Source organism: Ipomoea nil, unplaced genomic scaffold (genome assembly GCF_001879475.1).
Source record: "Ipomoea nil cultivar Tokyo-kokei standard unplaced genomic scaffold, Asagao_1.1 scaffold2647, whole genome shotgun sequence".
Taxonomy (NCBI): domain Eukaryota; kingdom Viridiplantae; phylum Streptophyta; class Magnoliopsida; order Solanales; family Convolvulaceae; genus Ipomoea; species Ipomoea nil.
The window spans coordinates 1,367,649-1,387,474 of NW_017619075.1; the positions used below are offsets into that span (position 1 = coordinate 1,367,649).

At 33.4% G+C, this 19,826-nt stretch overlaps 1 protein-coding gene and 1 long non-coding RNA gene across 2 annotated transcripts; one reads left to right on the top strand and one right to left on the bottom strand.

Annotated features, from left to right (window-relative positions):
- The first annotated feature begins 1,554 nt into the window (after window positions 1-1,554).
- Window positions 1,555-16,608, top strand: LOC109154566 (phospholipase A1-Igamma3, chloroplastic-like). The gene is made up of 2 exons (XM_019302346.1): window positions 1,555-3,277; window positions 16,578-16,608. The coding sequence occupies exon 1, from the start codon at window positions 1,698-1,700 to the stop codon at window positions 3,270-3,272; it is 1,575 nt and encodes a 524-aa protein (XP_019157891.1). The 5' UTR covers window positions 1,555-1,697; the 3' UTR covers window positions 3,273-3,277; window positions 16,578-16,608.
- LOC109154567 lies at window positions 16,588-19,617 on the bottom strand. The gene is made up of 4 exons (XR_002049745.1): window positions 19,294-19,617; window positions 19,064-19,160; window positions 18,756-18,896; window positions 16,588-16,800 (listed from the first exon to the last, which is right to left on the bottom strand). It is a non-coding gene; the product is annotated as an uncharacterized LOC109154567 (long non-coding RNA).
- Window positions 19,618-19,826: the final 209 nt, after the last annotated feature.

The window sequence follows — 19,826 nt, forward strand, 5'->3', positions numbered from 1 at the left end:
TGTATTATTAAAAATTAATAATATCACATTGTAAAATCGTTTTCAAAAAAATATGAGCACATTAAAATCAATCATTTTGCTTAGTGGTGGGAGCCAGCGTCTCAGACGGACTGAACAAGACCCTGTTAGTTAAGCAATCACGATGTGAAATCTTTGTCTTCTTCTTCTTCTTAAATTAATTTTTTTTTTTTTTTGAAGATTTCTTAAATTAATTTTTACTACCACATTTTTTTAGTTTTTAATAATTGATGGATACCAGCTTCGGGTACACAATTGGCATTACTTGGCAGTCAGGATATATAGGAAGGTGGTCATTAGCCCGACGGCCAACTGTAAAGTGAGAATTCAGATCGACACTCTATAGATATTAGAAAATCTGTTACCATATTTTCATTCCAATTCTAAATGTATAAATACCCCGTAGGAGGGGAAAGTATATTGTGAGGGAAAAACTTCTACCCTCTAGCAAGAAAAAGGAGAGAGATCACACTTGTGCATATACAAAAACTATCTACAAAAAATAGCGGATCTTAGCTTGGCATCGTCCAAAAGATCAGTGATTTTTACATACCATTCAATTTCCACGTAAAAAATATCATGTCTCCTCCATTTTTCCCTTTCAATTATTTATATTTTCTCATCTAATCAGTAATATTGGTCCGTCAACTAACTACCCTGGGTAGTCATAAAACCAACAATAATAATATTAAATTCATACTGATTTTAAATTAAGGTGTTATATAGAATTCCCTCAAATTTATGAATGAGACATGTCTCCTCCAACTTAACTAGAGATTAAAATTTATAAGGGAGTGCTTTGTCGCCTATCTAAAATGAACATGATTAGTCATAGTGTGGTAAGAAAAATTCCTTAATTATTATGCATAAATCTGAAAATATGATACTCATCCTTCTCATTTTAATTGTCATGTCTATTGTTCAATTCATTGCTCAAACAAACTCTTTTTTTTATTTGTTTTAATTTTTTAAAATATTTTTTTTTTTTAAATTTGATTTGTTGTGTTTAATAATATATAAATTATATATATACTAATACTAAGTTTAATATTATAAAAATTGAATTAAAAATAACTTCAATCAAGTTTAGATAACCCAATGGAACACATAAAATGAGATGGAAGAAAGTAGTTTATAAAATATTCATGGGTAATTAGATAACTTGTAAAAGAGGCTTTCTACATGCATATACCCAAGACATCAAAGCATTCATGATTGCATTGACTCATGATCATCTGGAAGCTAAGGTAGTCCAATTCTGTTTAATATATAAATTCTATAACACTTCAATTTATGCATGGCTTCAACATAACCCTTCTTTATTGGGAGTTACTGATTTAGAGTAGTAGCAATGTTTCATTCAATAGAAAGAAAGACAAGTCAAATAATATAATATATAATTAAGAGTGATGAACTACTGATGTAGTGATGTGTTCCTGGAGCAGATTAGAACAGTCTAGGCCCAGACCTTATAAGCTTTAATTTAATTTGTTTGTTTCATGTGAACAACGTGAGGTTCAGGTTTTTTTCACTACTTATTATCTATTTCTCCCACAATCTGCCACCCAAAAACGAAAAGAAAGAAAATGAGTTCACAATAATGCAGTCTGGCCTGGCCTGCATATCAATAACCCATCATCATATTGGCAACCACAACACTTTCTTTCTTTCTTTCTTTCATGGCTACTTCTCTCCATTTCTCTCTCAACAACCCCAAACTCCTCCCCTGCAGCTTTGAAGATGGCTTATTATCATTAAACAAAGTCTCTTTCTTCCCCATAAAACCCTCTTCTTCTTCCCTTAGGTCATCATCTCACCAGTTTTCCCTCAAGTGTTCAACCCTTTCAAGCCTACCCCCACCGCAGCTTGAACAACAACCACCCCACCAAGAAAATGAAGAAGAAGAAGAACGAGCACAAGAAGAAATAGTAGAAGAATACATGGAAGACCAAAGGCCTCTTGAGAAAATATGGAAGCTAATCCAAGGATTGGATCACTGGGAAGGGTTACTAGACCCCATGAACTCTCATCTCCGCAAAGAAATCATTCGCTATGGCGAGTTCGCTCAGGCCTGCTACGACTCCTTCGACTTCGACCCCCACTCCAAATACTGCGGCACCTGCAAATACTCCGCCGCCGATTTCTTCCACAAGCTCGGCATCGCCCACCGCGGCTACGACATCAGCCGCTACCTCTACGCCACCTCCAACATCAACCTCCCAAACTTCTTCCAGATGTCCACCGTGAGCAGCATCTGGAGCCAGCACGCCAACTGGATGGGCTACGTCGCCGTCGCCACCGACCCCGACGAGATCCGCCGCCTCGGCCGCCGCGACATCGTCATCGCCTGGCGCGGCACCGTCACCTACCTCGAGTGGATCCACGACCTCAAGAACATCCTCCACCCCGCCCACTTCCGCGACGACCCGGACATCAAGATCGAGTCCGGCTTCTTCGACCTCTACACCAAGAAAGAGAAATCCTGCAATTTCTGCACCTATTCTGCCCGGGAACAGGTCCTCTCGGAAGTGAACCGGTTGATAGAGAAGTACAGAGGCGAGGAGCTTAGCATTACGGTCACCGGGCATAGCCTGGGAGCTTCCTTGGCTTTGCTAAGCGCTTATGACATAGCGGAGATGAAAGTGAACATTTTGCACGACGACGACGACTCCCTCACGAGAATCCCGATCACCGTTTTCTCCTTCGCCGGCCCCCGCGTGGGCAACTTAAGGTTTAAAGAACGGTGTGAAGAGCTCGGGATTAGGGTCTTGCGGGTGGTGAACGTTCACGACAAGGTCCCCACGGTGCCGGGGATCATCGCAAACGAGAATTTTCAGTACCAGAAACAGCTAGAGAAAACTCTGCAATTTCCATGGAGCTATGCTCATGTGGGAGTGGAGTTGGCTTTGGATCATACCCACTCTCCTTTCCTCAAGAAAAGTGGCGATATAGGGTGTGCGCATAATCTGGAAGCCCATTTGCACCTCGTCGACGGGTTCCACGGCAAGGATCAGCCGTTCAGGTCGGCGACCGGCCGGGATGTTGCGCTTGTGAACAAGGACTCCAACTTCTTGAAGCGTGAGCTTGACGTGCCGCCTTACTGGAGGCAAGATGAGAACAAAGGAATGGTGAGGACTAGCGACGGGCGGTGGGTGGTGCCGGACAGGGCAAGAATTGAGGCCCATCCGCCGGATACCGGCCACCACTTTGAGAAGGTGCTCAGACTTGCAAGATCCAGATTAGAATTATTTTAGATGATGAGAAATTATCTCTCATCTTTCTTTTACTACTACTACTTTCAGTAATTTTAAAGTGCATATGTAATCCTGGTTTACTAAGGTGAATGATAGATGTATTCAGGTGGAGTGTAACTCTATCTAAGTATATGAGTTTAATTTTGTAAAAAAAAAAGTGATTGAGTAAAATTTATGAAAGCGTTCTTTTTCTAATCCCCATTAGCTCCGAGAGGTTGGGAGCTGACCCGGGAAATAGTTGTTTGTAGAAATCGAACTCGGGTTATTCCGAAATTCTCCCTCACGAAGAGAGCTCATTTATGAACTGTTTTTTTTTTTTTTTTTTGAATCAATTAAAGTTAAATATCTGGGTAAAAAAAAGATAAAAGAGTGTGTAGTATTACTCATTTACTAATAGCCTCTTTCTTTTACTACTTTCAGTAATTTAAAAGTGCATTTATCCCTATGTAGTCCTAGTTTACTAAGGTGAATGATAGATGTGCTTTGGTGTAGTATATGCATTCGTTAGGGGTGTTGATCTCATGCAATTCAATCCACCAATGACATATTTGATGCTAGTCAAAGAAAATTCTAAGGTAAAAAAGATAAAATAAAATAAAATAATAATATAAGAATTTAAACATTCAAAAATAAAAATGACAATAAATTTTCAAATATCCCATTTAATTCATTAGTGACATATTTTTGTTGGGTGGATTCACATCCCATTTACTTTGTGGATGTACATTGGATTGGAATGATTTAGTATATCCATGCTCACCCCTAAATGGAGATATGGTGAACACTTTTATATATATATATATATATATATATATATATATATATATATATATATATATATAATGGACCCAATTTAATAATTCAATTTCCTACTTCTCTTAATTTCCTTCCCCATTATCCCATTATACTGTTATTGATTATTTTATATTTAAGAAAATACTTAATTTTTTTTTATTGGGTTCAGGTGCGGCGGTGTCCTTAGATGCGACGGTGCAGCGTCACCAATAGTTCAACAAATATACACCATCAACATTAGAAAAATACACCACAAAAATACACACATATTTGGTACGCATCACCAAAAACACATCATTAGGTGTGAGTAAAAACACCATACAGTGTTCAGAAATACACAATTGGGGTGTGATGAGTTATATGATGTATTTTTTGGGTCTGTTGTGTATTCTGTGATATTTTTTTGCATTTCATTGTGATGCGTTTCCCTTACACTGTTGGTGTATTCTGTAACCGCCGCACGGGAACTTTTTCCCATATATATATATATATATATATATATATATATATATATATATATATATATATATATATATATATATATATATATATATATATATATATAGGCTTCGAATCCGGTGCACCTCCTCTAATAGATGAGACCATGAGGCCTCCTAATATCCATTGATTCAATTTCCATCAATGGTTGAGATTATAATAAATTAGAGTAGTAATTAAGGACATTTACCAATGTAAAGGTTATATTAGTAATTGTAATTCTAATTTATTTATGGACATAATATTATTGGAATGTGAAGCATTATTTTAGGGATTTGTGGATGGAAATTAATAGTTTCAATTATTACAAAGCTGGAGCACATTTCTCAAATGGCTAGTATCAGTACTGGTAAGTGCATTTATATGTCACCGTCTGTGCATATACTAAAGAATGGGTTTTTTTCTCCGGTGGGGTGTGGGAGGGGGGTGTGGTTGTTGGACGAAGTAGTAGTCCATTGACGAGCGTAGCGTGTTCGTGTTCAGGTGGGTGCGTACAAGGTTATTTGTTTGACCGATATGATGGCGGGATGATGCGTAGACAACAAAAAGTATGTGCGTAGACATCCCATCCATTTGTTAATTTGTAATGGATGGATGAGATTGAATGAGGAATATAATATAAATAAGGACATATTTTAAATAGGGAGGTTTAAAATTAATTGTATTAATGTGCTAATTTTGGTTAGAAATAGATTGGAATCTTTGACATAATGAAAGATCACAAAATTAATGGAAAGTAGTAGTAATCCATTGTTGTTAGTAGGTGTAACAGTCAAACCGTGAACAAACTGTGTTGAAGCACACAAACAGTCCAGAGGTTGAAGATGGCGAGAACTACCACGGGTAGGTGATGCTGTTTTGAATTGTAAATTGATTTTGAATGTCGGTTTGTGCATTGTGGACCTATGGCATGTGCGAACGAACATTTAACGCATTTGTTATTGTGTTTTGTTGATGTATTTTGAACAATTAATATGTAACGGGAACACGAAGCAATTGGGGGGTTTTTGTTTCTGATTTTTATTAAAAAGAAGAATGCAAAAGCAGTTGAGTAATGGGTAGACTATTGGTGTGTGCGTGTGTTTAAATTGGCATGTGCATGTTGTAGATTAGGGGGGTTTGAAATTTGTTTGTTCTTCATTTTGTATCCAAAATAATTATTATAAAGGGTTGTGCCTGTAATGATATTTTTAATTCATTTTGAATGAATTAGACGATATAGGTATTATTTGTTGGTCTGCTATGAAACGTATTTTTTATAGACACTAGTGTGTGTGTGTATGTTGGTAGGTTTGTGCCCGGGAAGTTATTTGGTTGAATTAGACCCGTATGAGTATTTATTTGGTTGATTTACTATGCCACGATTTTTTTTTTATACATGTTAGTGTGTGCGAGTATGTGTGAAGGTGTGTGCGTGTATGTGGGAACGTGTTTTTGAAGGGTTCCACGTATGTGCGATTGTGGGTAATAGTTTGTGCAAGCAGCTTTATAGTTGCAGGCATGTGCGTGTAATTGGTGTGTCTGTGATTGCATAAGAACGGGCGTATGCTTGGAAAAGCATGTGCGTCTGCAGATATGAACATTAACATGGAATAGAATAACACAATCAAATTGTTAAAAAATGAATACGAGGAGAGGGGAAATTGCATTACTCAGAGTTGATTAAAAAAAACGGTTCAAATTAACTAAAATAAACGAAATACGTCAAAAGTCATCATAATAAAAATGAAGAGACAAACATAAAGTATTTTAAACAGCATATAAGGTGTCAACGAGCATGCCCCCGGAACACACAACACAATTGATATTTGATACACGGTGTGTGTTAGCCAGAAATAGTAGAATTTCGTACAAAAGCGCGCGCGTAGTGCAAGCATGGCCCGTGCATCACCCCTTCGAAGCCCGCCCCTACAATCGAACACAGACCATAATGTTCAGGCACCCCAATTAAAAGCCCTGTAATGTCAAGTCCAGATTAATGCAACATGCACATAGTGAGTCACCACTACACACAGAATTAGCAACCAAACATTCAATTATAACCAACTATACCCCTTTTTTGACAATAGACTATTGTAAATGAAAATGACAATACATACAAGTTAACCTTATTTTTTTTGGTGCAAACCAACCTTAAAAATTGAATTTAACTTCACATTCTAAATACACATACACAAAGGGATATAATGCAACGCACACAGTGAGACACCACTACGCAAACGCCATGTCACCAAACATTGTAAGCCCCAAAACCAGCTAAAATAACATAATATTGTCAACACGTACACTAACGCAAGAACACACACACCATGAAATTTTAAAAGAATAAACCTCAAATGGCGATACCCAATACCAGAAATTTCAACAATTTTTCACACCCAATACAAACATGCATATATAAAAATCCATTACAAACCAACAATGGAGAAACCCAACACCAAATCTACACTAATATGCACACGACGACAAAAACTCATGCCATAAATTGACCACGCACAGAGTATGCTGAAACGCGACTATACACATCGGGGACCAGGAAATAAAAAGTTATACAGTAAAGTGCACAAGCGTACATACACTACGCACAAACCAGAGTAAAAAAAAAACACAGTAAAAAATTTTGCATTCCAAAAATACAATGAATATAAATATTTGATCTCGAAACAAAAAGATTCTAGAAATACGTGAAAAACTCATGCTCACTCTGAGAAACAAAGATTTCTAACCAAATACAAGGAAAAATACATTATAATACCATAGGCATGCCAATACCCCGGTCACGTTACAACACTATGCACAGACTAAGGGGGATGTACGCACACACCCCATATGGGTATTTATTTGGTTGATTAACGCAACCCGCCGCGCAGACTTGAACTGCCACCGTCCGGCCACCCTCGAAAGACACACAAGCAGCGACAACCCCACCGCCCAAAAAAAAAAGGAAACCCCAAAAAATAACAACGAAAATGAAACACCTGATCAAAAAAACCAAACCCCTGCAATCGAACACAGACCACAAAACCCCCAACCCTTGCAATCAAACCACAAAAGAAACGACTAAAAAGGGCGATTGAGAATACCTGCAATGGAACCCACAGATGACCTCCATAGCCTCTTAGATCGCCGGAAACTCGAACCATCCATGATGAACGCCACCAAAAACGTCTATGCCCGGAGAGGGAGAAAACAAAGGAGATACAACGTGGAGAAAGGAAAAAAGTGGGAGAGACAACCAATGAATCTGAATCCTTGAATTGGGAGAGAATTAAATACACCGTAATAAAACCCATTAAGAAAGTACAAAACAGCCCCTCCCATCCTGACATATCAAAGGCACATGGCAAAAAAGCAAACTTAATCTGAACCCTTAAATTGAACTAATAAACGGCCAGCAAAGGGACTCACGAGCTCATCTAACAAGGGGGAGTGCACCGGATTCAAAATCTATATATATATATATATATATATATATATATATATATATATATATATATATATATGTGTGTGTGTGTGTGTGTGTGTGTGTGTGTGTGTGTGTGTGTGTGTGTGTGTGTGTTAACTTCATGTATAACTTCTTTTTTTTTTGCTATACCTGAATTTATAAAATAATAGGATTGGGTCTACGTATTTGATTGATTATTAAGGAATGAACTAATGTTAATTTCTTAAAGGAAAATGGTATATGTATTCCATGGAGTATGGCTCTTACCAAGTATTTAATTTTTATTAGATAAAAAAATGAATAAAAACCATGGTTCTCCCTTTTTATTAATCAATTCCCAATCAAAGAATGACACATAGTATAGAGAAAAATTAAAGTAAAAAAAAAAAAAAAGAGTAAAGAATGGAGTTCATCTAGTATTAGTCTTTAGCATGAATAAAGGGATTTATGTCCTAAGACCAATCTTATCGTAGTTTTTCTCATCAAATTAATGTATGATAAGGAGGAGAACTGCGAATTGAGATTTGCTCTTAGAGTTTAAATCTTTTTATTTATGTTCGAATTAGGATCTTAAGTTGAAAAGGATGAATATACCCTTAAAAATTTTAGATTTCGACATGTCTTAAATAGAGGGGTGATCAGCATGATAAATTTTAGCACTAAAATAATAGTCGTGAATGAAAATTAGTACTAAAACAATAATAGTAGATAAAAATTTTGTAGGAATTAAACATATAAATCAAAATTGTCATTTTGTTAATACTCGTGAAACAAAAATTAGTATTTAGTCATTAATCTTTCATAAATGACTAGTGTGAAAATTTATGGACTTACTTCTCATTGATTTGTGGTCCAATTTGATTATCACGATTTCCATGACTGAACAATTGTTAATTGACATTGAAAGGAACAAGAGAAGCAACAGCATTGTCACCCCACCATTAATGTGAGGTTTTGCTAAACATTAAGACTAAGAGAACCATTCAAGATCAGAATATATAGGATCCAATACTCCAATAGGATGGGAAAGTTTTATCGTATTGCGTGCTTCTGTCCTTAGAGTTAGAATCTATTACGACATCTCCAATGGGATACAATAGGATTCTTAGAAGATTTATATTATGTATTCTCAAATTTTACTCCATCACTTTTACTTCATGATATTGTAAATTAAATAAAAATGGGCTATTTTTATCATGTGGATTATGGATCCAGTGAATGGGTCTACATTAAGAATTTGTCTACATGAGCCACTCAAGTAATATCTAAGTAGTAAATATGGACTATATATTGTTGGAAAAAATAGCTTAAAATGGCATGTTAAGTGGCTATTTTGTGGTACAATTATCAGTAGGGTCCATTTTCGATTTGGGTCGGGTCAAAGTGGATTCGGATTCTTCGTAGTGAGACGAAGAGATTGATATATTGTACGCTCAAAACGGATAATGGGTGAATGAGATATTGATTTTCAAAGTAGACCCATTTGAGTTGGAAAATGAAGGGAAAATGTGAGCTTTTGTCCGACATTGGTTTGGAAAGAGGATTTGTCCCACTATTTATACAAGAGTCTTTTAGATGCTTATTGAATGTATAGCATAGAGGCTCTCTCTCTCGCGCGCGCGCGGGGAGGGGGAGGGGGGGTTGTAAATCAAATCTCAAAATGAGATCGAAAAGGCTTGGCTCAAGCCTGATCTACAGCAAGTTATGGCCGAAACATGTTCGTGGCCGAAACATGTTCGGGTGAGTTCTGTTGTGGAGATTAAATTCATCTGTTACGGAATTAATATTACTTTAATTTCAATTTTGAATTCTGAATTTAATCTTCAGGTAGTGGCTTGCTGTTGCAAAGCTTGGCTTTATGTCATCTTTAAATGCCATAATAAAGGCTATTCACTCCCCAGTCCCTATATAAGAAGGAGTTGGGCAGTAGCAGATTTACACACAATAGAAAGTTTATTTTCAGCCCCAAAACTCTCTGTCTCTACTCATTTCTTAAGCCAAACTGTGTTCATAATCTTGCTCTAGTTCGCCGGATTCCTTGTTTGGGTGCTCAAACATTAAATCGTAGCAAGTTTTATCCTGGGAAGCCTAGGCTACAACGCTCTTAGCACTTGTGGGAGGTAGCAAATAAGATTTTAAGAAAAGAGTGATCGCTTGACTCTTGCTAAAAACCCAACACCAAACACGAGCCTTTCTCTTCATCTTTCCTTCCCTTTTTTTCTACATAAAATAATAATCCTTATTTTTAGGATTATTATTGGGTTATATCAACGAGATTTCCAACATATATGATATAAGATCGAGTTTTGATAGATGTAGTTAATTAGTATGGGGTTTCATCCAATATATATGATAGGTTTTTTGTAGGCACCATGCATTCATCCTCTTATTTAATGGGTCAATGACTCACTTTACCCATTCACTATCTTATCAAGCTAGTGTGTGAGACTCTAGGAGCAAGGGAATTTCGATCACATTTTGGACAAATTATGCTATGCAACCGTGTGCATCATGCATGGTGCACACTGTTCTATGTTCATAATTACTGAACTATATGTTCATAATTATAAAGCGATATATTCATAATTTTTTGAACTTCATATTCATAATTATTGAACTCAATATTCACAATTACAAAACTCTATGTTCATAATTTTTTATGTTTATATTCTCAATTGTTGAACTCTGTATTCACAAATCACAGAACTATATGTTCATAATTTGATAACTATACAGTTTAGAAATTATGAATCTACAGTTTATAAATTATTAATCTGCAGTACAGATATTATGAATCTGCTGTATAGAAATTATGAATCTACTGTATAGAAATTATGAATGTACTGTATTTAAATTATGAATCTACGGTTTAGAAATTATATATGGATCTACAGTATAGATTTTATGAATCTACAGTATATGAATTATGAATCTATAGTATAGAAATTATAAATATGTAGTATAGAAATTATGAATCCAATTCTGTGTGCATCTTACATGGTGCACACGGTTGCACAGCATAACAATCTCACATTTTGTGGACAATGATTCTTTGAGTTTGAATTAATTGATTTTATTAACTTTTTACAATATTTAATAAAAGTTATGAGAAATTAATAAGGTATTTTTGCATCAAGATGAAAAAATACTAATAATTCTTTAGTTTGAAGTTTGAACCATAATCTTGAATTAATGTTCTTTAGTGCTTTTTCTTTGAAGATGGGTGGAAGAAGTACATCGTGAAATATACTTTAATTGATTCTCAAATATTTATATAGTGCCTAGAACAAATTCAAATTCATACCTCCATTGTTTTTTTCTTAATCCTTGGTAGGATTATTGGGTGCATAGACTATGTTATTAATGAATTTATTGGGTAAAAAAAAAAAGAAATGAAAGAGATAAAGTGAATAAACCCTAAGGGCGTTTTGACCAAGTAGTTATTTAACATTAACATTATAACATAGGACAATAGCATTCCTGAAATTGTCCTTATCAACCACCGCACTTGATAAATGCATTTATGGTTGTTGTAGTGAAGGAGCTTCATTCAATTCGCAGTTCTAGTCTTCCGGCCAGTTTCCTGGACCACTACTGCATCTTCTGCATGTTCTTTTGCTTCTGTCGTCGCATGATATCCTAAAGATTCAGCAACGTAACACTCAATAAGAAAACACAATAATAAAAAAGACAATATATAATCGCAATTGATATAGATGCATCATATCATTTGAGGTGGCGTGTCTAATTTAATAACCGCTAGTAGACATATTTGTGATCAGCTAAGGTGGCCAGTGATATACATATATATAGGTTAAAGTTTCAGTGCGGGTGGATGCTTCCTGTGCAGTTGTGCGGGTGATTAATGTGCGTCAGTTTTGTGCTTAATATGCATGAGTTTTGTATTTAATGTGCTTGAGTCTTGTGCGTAATGTACGTGAGTTTTGTGCGTAATGTGCGTGAGTGTGTACTTAATGTGAGTTGTTGTTGAAACTTTAAAGTGCATGAGTTTTATGCTTAATGTGCGTGAGTTTTGTGCTTAATGTGCGTAAGTCGTGTGCTTAAGATGCGTGAGTTTTGTACTTAATGTGCGTGAGTGTGTACTTAATGTGAGTTATTTTTAAAACTTAAGGTGCGTGTGTTTTTGTGATTAACATGCGTGAGGTTTGTGCTTAATATGCGTGAGACTTATACTTAACATGTGTGAGGCTTGTGCTTAACATGTGTAAGGTTTGTGTGCTTAATGTGCGTGTGTTGTATACTTTAAGTGCGTCAGATTAATGCTTAACGTGCGTCCACTCGCACAACCGCACGGGAAGCCTCAAATGCACTTGATCCCATATATATATATATGGTCCCAATGAGAACACTTGCTTAGGTGAGAACGTGAGAACAAATCGTGTGCATACATCTAATTGTCTAGATTAGATTAAGTGTGTGTGAACGCGAATTAAATGTGTGCAAACGCATTTAATCACGTTTGCACACATTTAATTCGCGTTCGAACACACTTAATCTAATATAGACCATTAAAAAATATTAGATGGATGCACACAATTTGTTCTCACATTCTCACTTAAGCAAGTGTTCTCGTATGAATGATGTGTGGTTGTTTTGCTACTGTTGTTTTCTTGTTTTGTTTGTTCCCTTTTAAATTTTGTCAAATTTCACGTAGTTGTTGATTGTTTGACGAGTGGATAGTGAAGGAGGTATGTAGTATAAATAATACAATGCAAGAAAACGGTACATATATACCCGCAATCTTGATTAAGAATTTCTTGAAAAACGAAATAATTTAATCTTGTTATATAACGTGTATGTGTAAAAACTTTATTGCGCAACATGTGAACGTACTCTTAGCATATTTTGCTAAACAATTGTGCAGGTATGGTTGTAGCATAAATTGACGTGTAGTGGTTTTTGAAACAAGAATGTGCGAATTATTGCTGTCAATTCATAAAGCTTATTAGGTCATAGTGGCACGTACTATATATGCCTGCATGCTGATATTTGATTCGTGAATTGTCAGCTTTTGCTCTCGATCAAGTATTTGTACAATAATATTTACAATAAACTTAAATTCATTACTTTTTCACTTATGAACGTATTTTTTTTTTTTTTTTGAGTTTTTTAACCAATAATTAAAATATATTCGAAGCACACTATTTGTTTAATGCTATTACATTAAATAATTGCACTTGTTGGAGATATATAGGCCAATAAGAATTGGGTTCTACCTGAATTAATGAGCTCTAGATTAATTGATTCAATCGTTATATCCTACACCACGGCGCACATAGCACTGTGCGCCGCGCACCTCCCAAAACGACGTCGTTTTGGGGTAGTGTTGGGAGGCGCGGTAGGAAGTTGCTGAGATTATGTGTATTTGTTCACAACGTTATGTGTATTTGTTCACAACGTTATGTGTATTGGTTCATACAGTTATGTGTATTTTTTATACAATTATGTACATTCTTTTTATACAATTATGTACATCCGAATCAGAAAATTTGTGTGTATTATGTTAAGAGTTGATGTGTATTATGTTAAAAGTTTATGTTTATTATGTATTATGTTAGATTATGTGTATTATCTTTTAAAAAGAGTATGCATATTTTGTTATATAATTATGTACATTCATGTATAACATTATGTGTATTCTAGTATAACATTATGTACATTCTTGAACAGCGAGTTTTTTTTTAAAGAAAAAACTACTGCCATTCACTGGGGCGGAAAATTTCAAAAAAAAAAAATAATTAAAACGACGTCGTTTTGCATCTAGGCGCATAGTGCAACGCGCGCCGTGGTGTAGGATATAAATTGCCTAATTGATTCATTAGGTTATTGGTTGATTGATTGATTGATTGATTGATTGATTTATTATTATTATTATTATTATTATTATTATTATTATTATTTAGTTAAAAATGGTGGGACTTTAATATATAGATTTAATGTTGGTAAAGAAAAGTGCGAAAAAAACAGGGATTTAAATTTTAAGAAATAATTTGTTAGCAACAATGATGCAGAGAGACATGGCCTTTATGCTGTATAATATAATTCAAACTTCTCAAAAATATGAATGGTATATATACTAGTGTAAATTCACATTTCTTTTCTAATGTGAGACAAACTTCTTACAAGCTTTCCAAACGCTATTTTTTAAATTTATGGGTACACTTTGAGAATCAATTTTTCATTTACCCATTATTTATTTTGATAGTACAATATATCGATTTATTTGTTTGACTTAGAAGAATTATAATTAACTCTGACCCGATCTAAAATGGAAATGAATCTCACATATATTTGTACCACAAAATGACTACTCAAATGCCAATTTTGCTAATACCAGTAGTTTCCAACAATTAAAAGACTGGGGCGTATGGTGGTTGCGATAGGCATATGTTTGGCTATTTAATATAGAAGTGGGAAGAAGATGGAAGAATGATTTTACGTTGTCAAAACATGCGCACGCAACTAGAAATGGGAGTACGTGATTAATAATGAAGGCTGTATAAATTCAAAATCAAGAGATTGATTAAAGATTTATGCCCTGTTTGGTAATATAATTAGTTTATCAGTAAATTTTAGTTTATATAATCATTATTTGTTGTTTGATTTGATTACACAATCAATATGAGTATTTGATTAATTAACTTTTTGTAACAATTTTTTGCTTCAAAATGTTAAAATTCAAAAAGTTACTCAAAACAACTTTTTCAATAACTTTTATAAGAAAGTAATATTGCATGCAATCAACTATTAACTAACAGCTAATTACCAAATATTTTTTACAATCAGTTAATGTTAAATCAACCAGTCAAACCCACTAACCAAATCAGCTAACAGCAATTTACCAAACACCCCCCTAATATCTTTAATCACTATAATATTTATGTGTAATTGAAAAACAACCATCTTTAATTATATTTTCTTATAAAATTGGTGAATAATAAAGGTCAAAAGGGTTCTACACCCAACTCCTTGATTAAACTAACTCATCCTATTATATATTACTCCATCTGTCTCATTTTATTTGTCCTATTTATTACTATTCATTGGTCAAATCAACTTTTTATTCTTTGCTTATTTCTATTAGCATTTTCTTATAATTTTTAAATTTGATTTTTTATTTTTAATAATACTTTTAATATAATTTCTAAATATATTCAATTTTACATACTAATTCTAAACTTAATATTATGAAAGCTTTTGACTAATTTTATTTGAATCAAGTAAGATCAAGTTACCAATGATTTTGTGATCCAATGGTACCATGTTACTCTGTTATGCGAGAGATGATTGGTTTGAACTTCAGTGGGTATCCCCTTCTTATAAATAAAAAAAAAAAGTAAGATCAAGTTTATCCTTATAATTTTCTTCATTTCATTATGACATGATCAATGCCATGTCACTCTTTCTTAAAAGAAAAAAATGAATGTGGAACGAAAGGCTTGCGAGTGTACGTTACAAGCCTTTTATCCAACACTTATGTTACCTTTTGGCAATTAAAATCACACCTACCTTACCAAATAGTAAGGTTGGCTTATTTTATTATTATTATTATTATTATTATTATTATTATTATTATTATTATTATTATTATTGAAAGTCAATTGAATTATAGGGATGTCAAAAAAAAAAGTCAATGTATTATAAATATATTAAATATGAAAATAGAACTTACTTTTAGAAGTAAGGGAGCATTGAAGTGATAAATATAATTTAACTAAGATTTACGATTTTTAAGCATCAGATAAGATACAATGAATAGTAAAAAACTAGTTACAAATAGCGATGGTACATTATTTTCTTAATTTCACCTCTTTAAGGAAAAAATATATTATTAATCTTTGTCATTTTTATTAATAAATTTTTTTAACACAAAGTGTGATCTGTCAATTTATGTTTAAAATGAAAAAAAAAAAAAATTATCAAGTCAAAAAGTGTAGATTTACAATCATTTTAGGATAAATCCATGTTCCCTGCATAATCATTATCCGAGCACGTAATTAACATATTTTTCCGTCTTTTTTCCCATCATAGTTCCACTTGTTCAATATAAAGCGCATAAGAAAAGACAACTCCTCAGCTCGATGCTCCGCCAACGTAACTTTGAGACAATCCAGTGACGTAATCAATCTGTGTTTAAGTCAATATAATACAATTATTAATGTTACATTTAGTTAGAATTTATTTATTTATTATTGTTTTATTAATGTTATAATCTTCCTATATATTAAAGCCATAAGAATTCAGCCAATGAAATGGCTCCATTTTCCCGCTCAAACAATACTACGTCGTTTTATGTACATAAATTACTGATCTGATTTAATTGCTTATTCACACTGTTTTACACCCTTTGATCAGGTTTAACATAAGTAATTATGTAATTAGTTGGCTAATTTATTGCTTTGCAACTTACGAGAATTAAAGATGGCCGGTGCACAATATTCGAACTATCTGGGAAGTCGAAAAGGGAAAAATGAAATTGAATTTACAATTTACATTTTACACTCTAGAACTAATATTTACAACTAATACATATGTTCTATTTCTGAAAATAAGTAATTTGAAATTTGAAATAACAAAATGATTATTTCTCATTGTTCCAAAGTAGGACTCTTCGTTTCTCTAGGAGAACAGTCCTCATAGCACATTCCATCTCTATATATAGAGGTCGATGAGATGAAGAAGTTCAATCTGACTTCTATACAATACAAACGTAATACTCTGCCAAAATATCCAATGCCTTCTCAATATGTACTGGTCAAGAACATTAGTCTGCACACCAAGCGAGAAGTGGCCAAATTACGATGAGTAAAAGAATGAATATTTCACGATGAGAAGGTAAAAATGATTTAGAAAGCAATCTTTTAAATATTTTTCTACCATACAAATAGCAGATTTATACAAAAGAGCCATGTTTTTTTTTTGTTTTTATCATACGAATAGAACTTATATAATCTGTACTATAATAGGTTACTTTGCTCTTTATCATGTGGTACTACACCTATAAAACAACTGGACATAAGTATCTGATTAAGTTTAACTATAGCACTGCTGTCAAAGAGAGTAAACAAAAACTATTCTCTACATAGATGTTTGCCTCAGGTCTTTCGAATCATTGAGGAATCCGGATGAAGTTAATGACAATGAGCTATTTGGTAAGCAAATATCTTTTTAATCCTATATCAAATTAACTGCCTGATTGCTGTTTTAACAACTATTTTTTTTCAATAGATGTGATAGGGAGAGTAGTTGAAATCTACTCGCCAGTCAATAAAATCTGGAAAGCCTATATTCGAATTTGATTGAATTCCTAATAGCTGATACAAAGTTGGATAATTATTTTATATTTCTGTTTGTTAATTTACATTCTATTTTGAAACATTTAAAAACTGTACAACTGAAAATTCAGACACAGTCAAAAGATGCATTCTGGACCAGTTCTCTTCATCGAACAAAGATGCACCACTGTGAAACCACAAAAAATTTGAAGTTTGTGTGTGGGGACAGTTTTAGATCTGTAATGCTGTTTTCTATGGATTTTGGATGTATTTAATTGGTAGCACTGTTACAGTGCTATCAATTCTATTCATGCTTTCTATTTTGCTATTGGCTTAAGTGTCAAATTAAAACTCATTAAACTTCTATTACTCTAAATCTATATTGATTACTATTTGTTTATCTAATTTGTTGTGTTAGCTTAAGCGGAGTAATGCAAAGTTATATGTTGCTACAACATTGAAGTCATGATACACCTACTCTATGGCAAGGAATTCAAGTTTACTGGCAAAGTCAAGTGAAAGAGAGTACTGAAGTCATCAAAAATAAAGTATGAAGGAAAGTGGTTGGTGTTTTTTTATATAAATCAACTGAATTTTACTTCTTATTTATCTGATGGCAGCAAATATTTGGCAAACAAAATATTGCAGATCATTTGCCCAAATAGGTAGCAAGTAAATGATGTAAAAATAGTAAAATTTGTATAAGCAAATCACTCAAAGGTGCATTATAAATTTTTTTTTTTTTTATGTTTTGTAATCAAATAAGCAAGTTCTAATCTATTTTTCTTTCCTTTAGGAAAGTCAAAATATACCACTGGAAATTAGTTGTTTGGTTGGTCTGGCATGGGTGTTCAAAATTGCTGTTTGTGAGTAACAGTTTTAAAATTTACACAATGCTTTACCAGTTATGCAAATAAAAAATGACAAGGATATGTTTGCTATTCAGTGTCCTGATATGATTGGCAGTAATTCCAAATCTATTTTTTTTTTCCAAACATGGTTATCTCTTATATTATTCTACATTAACTAAGTGTTCTATAGGGTTTCTTCTCTGGAGAGGAGGTTGAAAGATAAGTGCAGGTTGTGGACACTATTGGGATTTCTAAAGAAACTGAGAGTGAGGTGGTTAAAAGGTGCCTTTGAGTGCAGGTACGAGATGGGATGTAATATTGAAGCTTCAATGGAAAGAAAGATGTTCATCAATTACACAATCATATTGTATTTATTAGTAGATACACTTATGCAAAGTTGTATACATATAGTGCAAAATGTATGATCACACAGGGATTATAATACTATATTTTTTATTATTATAAATCAATATTGTTATTTATAATACTATCTTTTGGCTAAACTTATTGTAATCCACTGAGATAATATTTAAAACATTTGCAGACACACAGAATAATATTTAAAACATTTGCAGACACATAATAAATTTAAACTTACCTTAATTAGTGTTCAAAGCATTATATTGGCACCCATGAGTCCCTGATTTCAATAACCTCCATTACTTAGCCATCAATGAGAGCACACTGAATACTTAGCCATCAATTAGAGCACATTGAATTTGTACTTCATCGCATAACTCTGTGAACATTCACATTTGATTAGTTACTTTATATTCAAATTTAAAATTTAAACACTCACATCACTAACTTGCAAACAAAGTAAATAGAACATATTCAAATTTAAAATTTAAACACTCACATCACTCACATCCCTAACAAGAGCTCGGAAAAAAAAAAAAAAAGCACCTTCTGTATTTGTAGACCTGCTCATGTCCAGTTCTTGGTTCCAGATCCTACAGGTCTGGTCATGCATGTACTAGATCCCACTTTACAGCTCCGAAATCTACATAGAACATTAACATATAATTCAAATACTGAGAGTTAGTCTCATATTTCATATTAGAAATGTAATCAATTCAAATAGACAATATTTATACAATAAATATACCAGAGATGTAAGCTGTACAGAATCTTACACTCTTGAGTTCAACGATGACTGAAGACAAACTCCGATCTCGCTTGATTATATTTCCGCTGAACTCATACCCTAAAAAACAAAACAAAAAATTAAGAAAAAAATTGAAGACATGTAGTAACCTAGCGATCGGACAGGCAGGTTCAACAGATCCATTCCAAAATCAAGGATTTCGGAAAGGATCTACGCATTTAACACTAAAATGTGTGTAGATAAAGCGATCGGAAACATGCAGATTTTTAGGAAGAAGGAGTATATGCTTCGTATCTTGAGAGTGGAGAGAGAGACAAAAATGGTGAAATGAAGAACTTTCTCGATTCTTAGCACCGGATTATAATTTACCATTATTGTTATTATTAATATATTATTAAATATTATTAATTAATTAATTAATAATAATAATTATTATTATTATTATTATTATAAATATAAATTAGATTAGAAACACTGCTTTCTAAATTATTATTATTATTATTATTATTATTATTATTATTAGTGTCGTATTTATTTTAATGAAATTTTTATATTTTAAAA

Excerpts from the sequence above, each read along its gene's own strand:
- LOC109154566 (XM_019302346.1), top strand. The coding sequence starts at position 1,698 with ATGGCTACTTCTCTCCATTTCTCTCTCAACAACCCCAAACTCCTCCCC.